This window comes from Misgurnus anguillicaudatus, chromosome 23 (genome assembly GCF_027580225.2).
Source record: "Misgurnus anguillicaudatus chromosome 23, ASM2758022v2, whole genome shotgun sequence".
In the NCBI taxonomy this organism is placed as follows: Eukaryota; Metazoa; Chordata; class Actinopteri; order Cypriniformes; family Cobitidae; genus Misgurnus; species Misgurnus anguillicaudatus.
Window position 1 is genome coordinate 28724137 of NC_073359.2, and position 13907 is coordinate 28738043.

A 13907-nucleotide genomic window follows, 5' to 3' on the forward strand; every position below is an offset into this window, starting at 1 on the left:
GAATTTTGAAAAACTACGTCGTTGTTGTTTTCATGTAATGTACGTAAACGTGAATCTATTAAAACGGTGATGTTGTGTGCATGCAATTTACGTATTCAGTCTACAGGCTTTGTGCTGCTCAAGGTACCCGGATTAATTAACGCTTCAACAAATTTTACAAAAGTTTGCCACTAAATAACATTTTCAACCAAAAACTGGAAAAATGTATATTCGTTTTGGCTCTTCGTTTACCAGACAATGCCGTCTTGGGATCCTGACAACTAAATTTTTTGAATGTTTGAAAGTGCAAAAAATTTAAAAACTATGTTGTTGTTCTTTCCATGTAATTTACATAAATGTGAATCTATAAAAAAGTTGTGCGCATACATATTACGTATTCAGTCTACAGGTTTTGTGCTGCTCAAGGTACCCGGATTTATTAACGCTTCAACAAAGTCACTTTATAGTCCAGGGCCACTTGTACTAATAAACCTACCTCATTGTCCATCTAAACAAAACTGCTCATTACTTTTGGTTTAAAGCAACCATGCCTAGTACAGCCTTAAACTCAACTCTCATCAATCATACTGTACCTGTGTGGCCATCTTGCCGTAGTCGATCCAGCGCAGCGTTGCAAAGTTGGTGGACTCTGCACAGTTGAAGCCATGGTTGAACCCGGCATGATATCCGTACGGGAACGTGATCATAAACTCGCCCGCTTCTTGAGTGACCTGCAAATAAAACATAAAGAGAAGTCTTTATGAACCCAATCTACAAAAAATCTGCACTTGTAATGATGGAAAAGCTTTTTGTACTTCTGCACTGTATATATGTATACTTTCTTAAAATATTGCTTCGTTACCCCGCATAACTATTAATTCTGTTGAGCTTTGCGCTAATATGAAAATCTAAGAGCTGGAAACATTTACAGGACTTAGTGAAGTGTGCTTTGATGAAAGAGCCAATAACCGTCGAATTAAGCTGTAAACGACACTTCAGAGAGCGAAAAACCTGACACGGGAAAGTCAGCCGAGACAGGCAAACATGTCGACTTTCCAGTGTTAATATCTGTAACCATTAACCGCTGATGGGAAAAGAAATTTGCTGTGAGAAATCTCTCCCCTCTCGTACCGACACACACATTTTCTCCCCTCCCTGTCCGTTTGCCCGGTGGCGAGAGAAAGCCACGAAGATGGTACGAGCGCAATTAAGCGGAGATGCCGACCATGTCGGAGGGGTTATCCAGCCTTAGCAAATGAATATTTTCATTTCACTCCATTTTTCAGCTTTGTGATCGCTGACAGAGACGAGCAGCTCTCTCTGAAGTCACGCTTCAATGTACTGCTGTCGTCAATTACAAAGTGACATTTATTAACAATACTTCAACTTTATGTTACGTTCATAGCATTAGCCCTAAAGTGTGGCTCTCTTCTCATGAAATCATGACATTATTAACTTTTTTACATCTGTAAAAAAGCTTTGTTACAATGACTACATTTACATGTACACCAATAATGTAATAATTTCCAATAATCGCAGAAAAATGTTTACATGCAATTTTTATAGATTTTTTTATGATTATTCGTTAACAATTGTGAATATTCATCACATAGCCCAACTCCAATATGGGTGTTATTGGCCACTGTTTTAATTTATTTACGTTAAATAAAAAACATGTTCCAATGGATGCATTTCGTTATTCATTTTTTATATTCGTTAAATCAAAAACATGTTCTTATGGGCGCATTTCGTTATTCTGTGCCGCGAATAATTGCGGTTATTCATCACATATTTCAACTCTAATATGGGTATGTTACTGGCCACTGTTTAAATTTATTTACGTTAAATTAAAAACACATTCCAATGGACACATTTCATTATGTTTTTTTTATGTTAAATTAAAAAAACTTTCTTATGGACGTATTTCATTATTCGGTGCTGCAAATAATTGTGGTTATTAATCACATAGCCCAATACCAAGATGTGTATATTACTGGCCACTTTTTTAATTTATTTACATTAAATTAAAAAACACGTTCTTGTGGACGCATTTCGTTATTCAGTGCCACGAATAAGTGCGGTTATTCATCACATAGCCCAACTTCAAGATGTGTATGTTACTGGCCACTTTTTAAATTTATTTATGTTAAATTAAAAAACACGTTCTTATGGACGCATTTCGTTATTTGGTGCCGCGAATAATTGCGGTTTTTCATCACAAAGCCCAACTTCAATGTGGTTATGTTACTGGCCACTGTTTTAATTTATTTACATTAAATTAAAAATACGTTCTTATGGACGTATGCCGCAAATAATTGCGGTTTTTCATCACATACCCCAACTCCAATATGAGTATATAACTGGCCACTGTTTTAATTTTTTATGTTAAATTAAAAACACATTCTTATGGACGTATTTTGTTATTTTTTTTACGTTAAATTAAAAACACGTTCTTATGGACATATTTCGTTATTCGGTGCTGCAAATAATTGCGGTTATTCATCACATAGCCCAACTCCAAAATGTGTGTTGTTGGGCACGTTTTAAATTTATTTACGTTAAATTAAAAATACATTCTTATGGACATATTTTGTTATTCAGTGCTGCAAATAATTGCGGTTATTCATCACATAGCCCAACTCCAAAATGTGTGTTACTGGGCACATTTTAAATTTATTTACGTTAAATTAAAAATACATTCTTATGGACATATTTCGTTATTCAGTGCTGCAAATAATTGCGGTTATTCATCACATAGCCCAACTCCAAAATGTGTGTTACTGGGCACATTTTAAATTTATTTACGTTAAATTAAAAATACATTCTTTTGGACATATATCATTATTCAGTGCTGCAAATAATTGCGGTTATTCATCACATAGCCCAACTCCAAAATGTGTGTTACTGGGCATATTTTATATTTATTTACGTTAAATTAAAAATACATTCTTATGGACATATTTCGTTATTCAGTGCCAGGAATAATTGCGGTTATTCATCACATAGCCCAACTCCAAAATGTGTGTTGTTGGGCACGTTTTAAATTTATTTACGTTAAATTAAAAATACATTCTTATGGACATATTTTGTTATTCAGTGCTGCAAATAATTGCGGTTATTCATCACATAGCCCAACTCCAAAATGTGTGTTACTGGGCATATTTTATATTTATTTACGTTAAATTAAAAATACATTCTTATGGACATATTTCGTTATTCAGTGCCAGGAATAATTGCGGTTATTCATCACATAGCCCAACTCCAAAATGTGTGTTGTTGGGCACGTTTTAAATTTATTTACGTTAAATTAAAAATACATTCTTATGGACATATTTTGTTATTCAGTGCTGCAAATAATTGCGGTTATTCATCACATAGCCCAACTCCAAAATGTGTGTTACTGGGCATATTTTATATTTATTTACGTTAAATTAAAAATACATTCTTATGGACATATTTCGTTATTCAGTGCCACGAATAATTGCGGTTATTCATCACATAGCCCAACTCCAAAATGTGTGTTGTTGGGCACGTTTTAAATTTATTTACGTTAAATTAAAAATACATTCTTATGGACATATTTTGTTATTCAGTGCTGCAAATAATTGCGGTTATTCATCACATAGCCCAACTCCAAAATGTGTGTTACTGGGCACATTTTAAATTTATTTACGTTAAATTAAAAATACATTCTTATGGACATATTTCGTTATTCAGTGCCGCGAATAATTGCGGTTATTCATCACATAGCCCAACTCCAAAATGTGTGTTACTGGGCACATTTTAAATTTATTTACGTTAAATTAAAAATACATTCTTATGGACATATTTCGTTATTCAGTGCCGCGAATAATTGCGGTTATTCATCACATAGCCTAACTCCAAAATGGGTATGTTACTAACCATTTACGTTAAATAAAAACCATGTTCCAATGGATGCATTTCGTTATAGTTTTTTAAAATTTATTTACGTTCAAATAAAAACACGTTCTTATGGACGTATTTCGTCATTTGGTGCAATGAATACTTGTGGTTTTTCATGACAATCCCACACACCACCACGTTTTTAATACAATAATACTTGGATTATACTTCAATGTTCTCCTACTAGGACTACTAGGGGAAAGGGAGAGAGACCTTTAAAAAAAGCAACTACTGTTTTCACCGCATGAGCATTATCGACAGGAATGATGACAAACTCGAAATGCGACACTTGAGTCCGGCATACAGGGAAGCTGAACTTTATCTCGCCTCATTAGAGAGTCTGGTTTTAATCTCCTGCCCGGAAATCACCATAGAGAGTTTAGGGTCTCTGACAATGAGAATAATCAGTGTGGTAAAAGCTGATTCATTTACACGGCCAGAAATGCAGAATAAATTGAAATGTAAACCGGATTCATGGACAGAGAGTCCTGCCTGGCGTCCGTCACTGTATGAAAAGCTGAAAACATGTATTTGGATAAGCTCTCTCATCATTTTTGTATGCAGAGCTCAGCGTGGACGCCACAATCTCTGCCCGCTGGCGGCCTGTGACATTCCCGTGTTAAAATTAGCATGCATGGTACATTCAGATACTCACATAAATGATACCTTTATGCTTTATACTGTAGATCCTCGTGATACTATAAAGCATATTTATTCTGAACAAAGTTGATATATGCTGAAGATCCCCAGGGAACACGCATACTGAATGCAATGCAAGTCACTTTGGTTTAAGGTGTAAAGCCTATGGTATACACTACAGTAACCCCACAAAAAATTAAGATTGCATGTAATTAGCTTATAACTAGTTTAAAACAACCTGAATAAGTTGGTTCGAGTGTTTTGGGTCACCTTTCCTTTTTTTTATATACAATCATACCCTAGAGGACATTAAAGGCAATACCTAATCTGCGGATTGAAAGCATTCCTCTCAGATATCTCACGACCTCTTCATATAGCTGTTATAGATTAGGTCTTTGTCTCTAAGTCAATATAAATTGGACTGGGATGGTTGCTATGGAAGCGCTGATCTCTTTAAGTTCAGATACGGTTACTGTGGTGACAACTGCATCAGCATTATAATACACACTGTCTGTACAGAAACTGTGCTATATATAGACAATCAATTGTGTAGTCAAACTGTAATACAGACACAACTAAATCCAGGGCTCCAGACTTACTTTTTTCACTAGGAGCACAGTGGCTCCCAACTGAATATTTTAGGGGCACAACCAGAAAATTTAGGGGCACATACCTAAAAAATACATGCTAACCAAATATTCACATTTCTACTAAGTAATACACTATATTACTAATAAATACTTTAATGATGGATGCAGAAACTACAATGTACCATTTTAAATTCAGTGTCACATCACAAAAAAAGGTCAAATTTACTGGTCGCACATGTGCGACTGGATGTAAAATTCAGTGGCACACTCTCAAATTTTGGTGGCAAAATGCCACCATTTGGTGGCAGTCTGGAGCCTTGAAATCAACGAATTGCATAAAATTATTTATTAATATTAAACAAAAAAGAAACTTAAAAATGACATCCTAGATTTCCTTTCTTCAGTTAAACAAAATATAATAAAAATAATAATAATATTAGGGCTGTCAAAATTCATAAGTTAATAACGCATTAACGTAAATTCATTTTAATAACACTAATTTTATTCAAGTGCACCTATTTCGTTGCTAAAAAATTATGTTAGTTTGTGTATTTGGTATAATACAATGTGTCCGGGTAGTTTATGTTTAAAAAAACACATTATTTTCCACATAACCGTACATTTTTGTAGCTCCAGATTGCATCAAACGTCTAAAATTATCTTATTTGACCGTTTTCTGAGAGGTGTATGTCCTAAATGCTTAAAGGGGCCATTTCACATGACTTTTTCAAGATGGAAAATAAATATTTGGTGTCTCCAGAGTACATATGTGAAGTTTTAGCTTAAAATACCATATAGATCATTTATTATAACGTGTTAAAATTGACACTTTGTAGGTGTGAGTAAAACTTTTGACGTTTTGGGTTGTGCCCTTGATAATGCAAATGAGCTGATCTCTGTACTAAATGGCAGTGCTGTGGTTGGATAGTACAGATTAAGGGGCGGTATATCCCCATCTGACATCACAAGGGAAGCCAAATTTCAATGACTTATTTTTTTCTCATGCTTGTAGAGAATGGTTTACCAAAACTAAGTTATTGGGTTGATCTTTTACACATTTTGTAGGTTGATAGAAGCACTCGGGACCAAACTATAGCACTTAAACATGAAAAAGTCAGATTTTCATGATATGTCCCCTTTAACTAATACAAAGGATGTGTGTCCATCCACATTTTGGTTTCAGTTTAAAACATTCAGGAATTCGAAAATACAGATATAATCTGTTATGTCTTAAGTGAATGTTTGGTTAACTGTTGGGAAAAAATATCTGATGTGTAGAACAGATAAAAATTAAGTGCGATTAATCACGAGTTAGATTAATCTAGATTAAACATTTTTAATCAATTGACAGCTCTAAATAATATCCATTACTTGTATACATATATAAATCCCCAAATGGCAGCGCTCCAAAAACTAATTCATCCATCATCAAAGTAATCCAATGAAGTGTTTAGATGCAAAAGCCGCTAAACACCACCTCTTTCAAAAATTAGATAATTAATAATAATTGTTAATATATTAACCGAATGCTTTCTGCGCGTACTAGACGTTCATCAAATACTTTCGCTGCTTAATCTCGGCCTCAGATCCCGCTTTGTTGGCAGAGACGCACATAGAGGGTTTTGCTTATTTTTTCGTCGTCATTAATACTTTTTGTTGATTTTGTTATTATTCTGATACAGGTTTGTGTGTCCCGACAGGAAGTGATGTAATCGCTGAAGTACTCACCCTGTCGAAGGGGATGCTGTATTTCTTCAGGATGGAGGGAGAAATGAGAGTCATTTTGTGACGGAGGAACGCATCGCAGCCCTGAGAACTTCCCGGGAAAAAACCTGAAAAGAAATTAAACCAAAAACAAAGTATTATTAATTGAACTCATATTACAGACTAATGATCTTCTAGTCATATAAACTCAAACCTATGGCTTTCCCAGCTCCAAATGAATCGTAATTCGTAGCTACACTTTTGATAAAGCACTTTGCCACCGATCACTTTTAGTTAATCACAGCAAAGACGAATAAAAAAGTGCAAGTCTGTGAAGTCATTACAATAAAATTATCTCCGGAGGTTAAGAAAGGATGGATAAAGAGAGATGTGTCATGATGGCGGATGAGCAAGCTGTGATTATGAATGTAGCGTATAATTGCCGGTTGGAGGTTATCAGTAAAAAGCTCTCCGTACGGCAGGCCGGGCCGGTGTGGGTCAGAACATCAGGCGCGCGCTGAATCATTTCTGAAAGCCGTTAATTATCTCCCCCATTTTAGCACACAATGTGGGTCATTACGGCTGCAAAAATGCCTTACGACTGGCCCGATGTCGAAGATGCACGCGGCCGTCGTTGTTTTTGTGCCACCTGTCTGTCATTACCGCAGACATGTGCTTTATTTTTCAAAACAAATTGGTTTACCTGCACTTGTGTCCCGAAGTCTCGCTATCAGATCGATGTTTTGTGGCGAAATACGATTTTTGCAGCCCTGCTCGGCCATTTATTATAAGAAGCTGAGACTTTTATTCTTACGTAAACGTGACGTACGAGGATTTAGCATAAACCATTAGTGGACGTCAGAAAGGTTTATCACACATTGATGGTACAGAACGTGTGTGTCAGAAACCCCTCGACTGTTTATTTCGCCTGCGAAGGATCGGTTTATTTACCGCAAGATGTCTTTGTGTGCCGCGTTGTTTACGCTGTGACTGAGGGTGACATACGACATGAGGTAATCTTCAATGATCGCTAGAGCGAGAAGACAATGAAAAAAGAGACAAGAGGTTCGCAGAGAGACCTAATCAAGCTATCTGATACGTGTTTATTAAGGCCTATCAAGTTTTAGGATAAAAAACACGTACATTTTTACATTTTATAAATTTTTCAACATTTCAATATAGAATATAGAAAGTCGAAGAGTCGTCTTGCATAAAGAAAAGCTCTGTCCTAAAATCTAGTGATCTGCTTTGTTTCCTACTGTGTAGTGTGCTAAATGACTAAATGTATTGATTTTGACAAGCTATTTTTGCTGCTGCACCTTTAAAAAGTAATTTAAATATGTAAATTACATCTGCTGTGATTGGTTGATATGTTTATTACTCTAGAAAAATGATATTGAATGCATTAGAGGTCGTACCTTGTGCCAGCCTCTCCAATCTCTTGCCGTGCTCGGGAGGAATCGCATACCTGCAGGGAGGAGAAAAAAGCGAGTCATCGATTAATGTGATCAATAAAATCAGACACGTGAGAAAGACAAAGCGAGAAACCTCATCAAACACATCTACAGTCCTCAAAATCATGAAGACATCCACACATTTTACATTCAAAACTCGTACGGCACTTTAAAGGCAAAAGCACTCAAACGGCACCAAGACAAAGCTCAGAAAATTACTACACGAGAGGCAATTTATTTCACGTAATCGGCTCAACCGTGCGCTGTATTACGATTATTATTATTATTATTATGATTCCAGCAGGAAGTGCAGACGAGGGATTTTAATGTCAAACTCATTTTCTGAAATGAATGATTTTCTGAAGGGAAAGTACATCAGCTGAACGTTCAGTTCGCTCAACGTCGTTATTGACATTGTCTATATTAGCCTAATTGTTTCCTCGGGTTTCCGGAAAGCCGATCCCTCCCGAGGCCCTGAAGCTCGGATGTAAATCCAGTGCATCACACTCCCATCACACAATCACAGATCGAGGCTTTGAGGTAAAATGCTGCGTTGCATTGCCCCCTACTGGAGGCAGGAGAAAGATGAGTGTCGAAGTGGCACGTTTTGGTGAAATAAAAAGCAATTTCACAGCAGAGATGCTCTACACACATGGACGAAGGCTGTGTTTTGTAGGCATCTGATAGGACGCCCAAGAATGTTTTTGTCGCATTACATTTTCAGACTAATTTATTGATCGTTTTAATAGAAATATTACGCAATTATGTAAAAGTGATATGAAAATGAGAAAGTTGCCAAATAAACATTTTCCTTCCCAGATCTCTTAGTCCAAGATTTAAAGGGACACTACACTTTTTTTGAAAATATGCTCATTTTTCAGCTTCCCTAGAGTTAAATTTTTTTACTGCTTTGGAATCCATTCAGCTGATCTCCGGGTCTGGGGGTACCACTTTTAGCATAGCTTAGCATAATCCATTGAATCGGATTAGACCATTAGCATCACGCTAAAAAGTAACCAAAGAATTTAGATATTTTCCTATTTAAAACTTGACTCTTCTGTAGTTACACCGTGTACTAAGACGAAATATAGTCCCCTTGGTTACTTTCAATAGCAGGGGACTATATTCGGGCGCTCCGTAATATCATTGCGCCTCCTACAGCTATGTTACGGCAACAAAGTCCTTGATTATTACGGCAGAATGAGAGTATATCTGCCTAGAAAATCGAAACTTTTAATTATTTGTCGGTCTTAGTACACGATGTAACTACAGAAGAGTTTTAAATAGGAAAAATATTGAAACTCTTATTTTGTAGCACAATGCTAATGGTCTAATCAGATTATATGGATTGTGCTAAGCTATGCTAAAAGTGCTAGTGCCAGACCCGGAGATCAGCTGAATGGATCCCAAAACTGTAAAAATCACATGTTTAACTCTAGGGGAGCTGAAAAATTAGCATATTTTCAAAAAAAGTGAAGTACCCATTTAAGTAACTATAATGTACAATAATAATTAGGGATAGACCGAATGTTCGGCAGTCAAAACTATTTAGATGAAAATAGCGAAAAAGCATCTCTAAAATGCTTCCAAACTGCCGATATGTTTGTAATATTTATAAAGCGTGTGTACCCTTTAAGTTTACGCTGGTTGATCACGTAAATAAAAAAAAAACTATTGTTCAGTTTAATTTATTTAGTCTTTTCACTTATTCGAAAACCGAAAATGCTTTTTCGATATTTGCATCATTCTGTGCATCTCTATTTATTAGATATAAATTTTTCCACTGATACAGATAGCCGATTATTCAGACCGATATCTGCCGATAATGACCGTTTGGTGGTTATATTAACTTGTATTAAATTAATTCTGAATATTACATTTTCTGAATGTTAATATTAAACGTGAAACTAGTCATGTTTCTTTACATTTTCTGTACAAAGAACCCAAATTCGCTTTATTTTCCTGTTCCCTTTTGATTGACAGGATATATCGGGCATGACTTTCGTCTGTTTTAAAAAATTGTCAGATAGTGTTAAAATTAGCTTTTCTCGACCGATACCGATTATTGCCAGATATATCGGTGCATCTCTATGAATACTTTTTTTTACGCAGACTAAATATGAGAACACATCCTACGTGAAAGGAAATTTTAACCTCATTAATCGGTAATACAAATCATAACTGCTGCAACACATGCATCATACTCCCTTCCCATAATGCAGTGCACTTGATGGATGGGCACGGCCCCAAAAATGCTAAAAGAGAATCGGCAAACAAATCAAAAATCTGCCCATGAGAGCTTTAGCCTCTAACAACTCTGAAGACACTGATGCTAGTAAATTTAATTTAGAGAAAGAGGTGCCACCGCGGATCAATAATAATTAGATGTCTCTTCTCTCCTCGTAGATAAAAGACCAGATCTGATGGGCCACTGTAATTAGGATACGAATGCTTCCTTCCCTCCAACATCAAACTATCTGGCAACCCAAAGCTGCGGAAGCTCGATTCGCATCTGAAACCATCAAGGGACGAAGGCAGGTATTGACAAAAATCATACTGGGGCATCGAGAACCCCAGTGAAGCAAAACTGAAGTGATTTGACAAGACAAAATTTTTAGTTTTTCATACGTACCACATTTAGAGATAGGAGTATTTATGAACGTTAAAATATGTACATAAGAAGTCATCTATAAAACAATAGCTATGCATTTAATTTATTACACAAACCTTTACATGCCGAAAACCAAACAATTTGTTTGCCATCGACGGGAACAAGAAAACAAGCATTAAGCATCAAACCATTCCCACGGCAGTCACCGCGCCCCCTGCGATCATTTCCGGCAGTGAGCGGGCCACCCCGAGCCTCTCTGCAATCTTTAAGAACGTGACAGAAGATCTCGGGAGGTGTCGAGAATTATGACTTTGACGGCGTCGAGAGTTGGAGGCGAATGAAGTTAATTTCACAGTGGCTGAACAGAGGGTTAGCAAACAGCCACCACACACACTTTAACATACTGTAATTACCAAAAAAAAGTCAAACGGATTCAATTTCAAAGCGGAAGGGGGCGGCGGACGCGTGCACGGTTGCGTTAAGTCAAGCTGAAGGGTGAGTACATTTTTTTCGTTAAACGAGTGGCCTGCGATTCGCAGCTTTATGGTGAACTGGCGGAAAGTTAACTTGAGATGAAGCCTCGAGAGAAAGAGAGCGCTAAGCTACAAACATGAAGAGCAAACTCTTCAGAGAGAGGAGAGAGAGAAGCATATGCAAAAAACTCAACTCTCAAAGAATTGAGGATTTGAACCTTTATCTGATTGAACGTCTCTGCAGATTGAATCCCACCAAACACAACCATTATGTCACTTGATTTGTGTATGAACTTCATCAAGTCAGTCAAGTTGTGCACTCATTTTATTAACGTGCGATTAAAGCAATTTCTGTTTGACCCTTGGCCTAGCCCACTGTTGGATAAATTAGGACGCAGCCTTAGACAGTAAATAGTCACCAAAATGACCATCTAAAATGATTTTTATGTATTTGTTTTCTGAGAGGTATACTGTCCTAAAACTAATACAAAGGCGTGTTCATCCAGATTTTGCAAGATTTTGGTTTCGATTTTAAAACCTGCAGGAATTAGAAAATAAAGTGCAGAACTTGCTTGATGTTAAAAGAGTTATTAAAGGAAAACACCACAGTTTTTCAATATTTTACTATGTTCTTACCTTAACTTAAACTAATTGATACATACCTTTCTTTTATCAATGCGTGCGCTTAATCTTTGTACAGCGCGTCGTGAATGTGTTAGCATTTAGCCTAGCCCCATTCATTCCTTAGGATCCAAACAGTGATGAATTTAGAGTAACATGACCACATTTTTAAAATGAAAACCGGGGATATTTCCTAGTTCAATGGTGAAAATATCATTAAAATATAATTTGTTGTTATCTATGAATTAAAAAATGGGGACAAAAAAAGTTATTTTTTTATTGTTGTGGGTTTACTGCAAAAACTTACTTACTTCTTACTTAATAGTATTTTTTCTTGTTTTAGTACAAATATCTGAAAATTCTTAAATCAAGATGCATTTTTCTTGATAAGCAAAATCGAAACGAAAAAATCTAGCTTTAAGACAAAAAATAATAATTTGAAGAGAATTCATGCTTAAAACATCTGCCAATGGTGTAAGACATTTTTTCTTGAATTAAGTGTTGGGAGATTTTGTTGTTGTTGTTTTAAGCACAAATGTGATATTTTTGGTCTAAAAACTAGACTTATTTTCTTAGGTCATTTTGCTCATCAAAAAAAAATGCATCCCAATTTAAGAATTTTGTAATATTTGTACTGAAAACAGGAGAAAATACTAATAAGAAAGTTGTTTTTTTGCAGTGTTTCAAATTCAACTAATTGAACAATTTCTGAAGCCTAAATCTAATTTTTTTCCTTTTTTATACAATGCACAGAGACATACTTCATATAACATTACACTACTTCAGCTGATTTCATAACATTTTAAACGTGTAGAACAGAAGGAATATTGCAAAATGTAAATATATTTAACATTAGCCTACACAAAACAAATGCTCAGTAGCCTACCATGCTGTGATCAGTTCACTTCATTGGTTTATTACTTTAATTTAACATGAGTAGTTATGACCTTAACCACCAACAACTTTGAGTGTTTTCATATCTTATGATAACTTGACTGATGATAACTTGATGCCACTTTCTTGTGTGCCTCATAGTAAATTCTTCTTCAGTGTAGCTCACGGCCCCCTCTGCTTGTGAAAGTGATCATTACATGATTGCTCCGGTCTGGTAGTACAAAGGCTATATGTTGATAGGGTTTTTCAGTGTATTTGTTGGTTGTTTTGGACGTGCTGTAAAACAGGGACATATCCGGCGACAGGACACCAAAAAAACGTGACTGTCCCCGGAAAACGGGGAGGTCTGGTCACCTTAATTTAGAGGCAACTCTAAATTGTTATCTCTATTTAAAGACTGTTACATGAATAGTTACACGAGTAAATATGGTTGCACAAAAAAAACATGGAAGTGTTTGGTGGCTTCTAAAATCTTCCCTGTTTGGATCCTAAGGAATGAATGGGGCTAGGCTAAATGCTAACACATTCACGACACCCTGTACACAGATTAAGTGCACGCATTGAAAAAAGAAAGGTATGTATTAATTCATCTAAGTTGAGGTAAGAACATAGTAAAATATTGAAAAACGGTGGTGTTTTCCTTTAAGAGACATAAAGTTTGGGATCTGATTGATGTCAAAAAAGTTATTATGAGAGACAAGATTTGAAAACGATCTTCCTTGCGCTGACAGACACAACTGAAGCATGCACACAGGCGCGCGACCCCTATATATATACACACACACAAAGACAGAATTACAGTTTTAAAAATATCCGTTTTGACAAGAATTCATGCAGATGTAATCTGTTATGTCTTAATTAAATGTGTGATTAACTGATGTGTAAAATATCTAATGTGTAACGTTATATTAGATCCTTGCATTACAGTAGATCCTAAAACTGTCTGTGTCTCAGTGCCATTAAAATAATAAAAAAATAAAAAAGTTTACTAGTCTATTAGTTTTACCAGTGATTTTAA

General features: G+C 35.9%; 1 protein-coding gene across 2 annotated transcripts in view; it reads right to left on the bottom strand.

Annotated features, from left to right (window-relative positions):
• The window catches only part of kdm4b (lysine (K)-specific demethylase 4B), a 44773-nt gene that overhangs the window by 23458 nt on the left and 7408 nt on the right, over positions 1-13907 (bottom strand). Inside the window, exons 6-8 of one of the 2 annotated variants that reach the window (XM_055216612.2) lie at positions 8255-8304; positions 6861-6964; positions 573-710 (exon numbers count right to left, since the gene is read on the bottom strand). In XM_055216612.2, coding sequence (XP_055072587.2) covers positions 573-710; positions 6861-6964; positions 8255-8304 — 292 coding nt within the window. Of the gene's footprint in view, positions 1-572; positions 711-6860; positions 6965-8252; positions 8305-13907 lie in introns of both variants that reach the window. The other variant, XM_055216613.2, reaches the window with a different exon arrangement.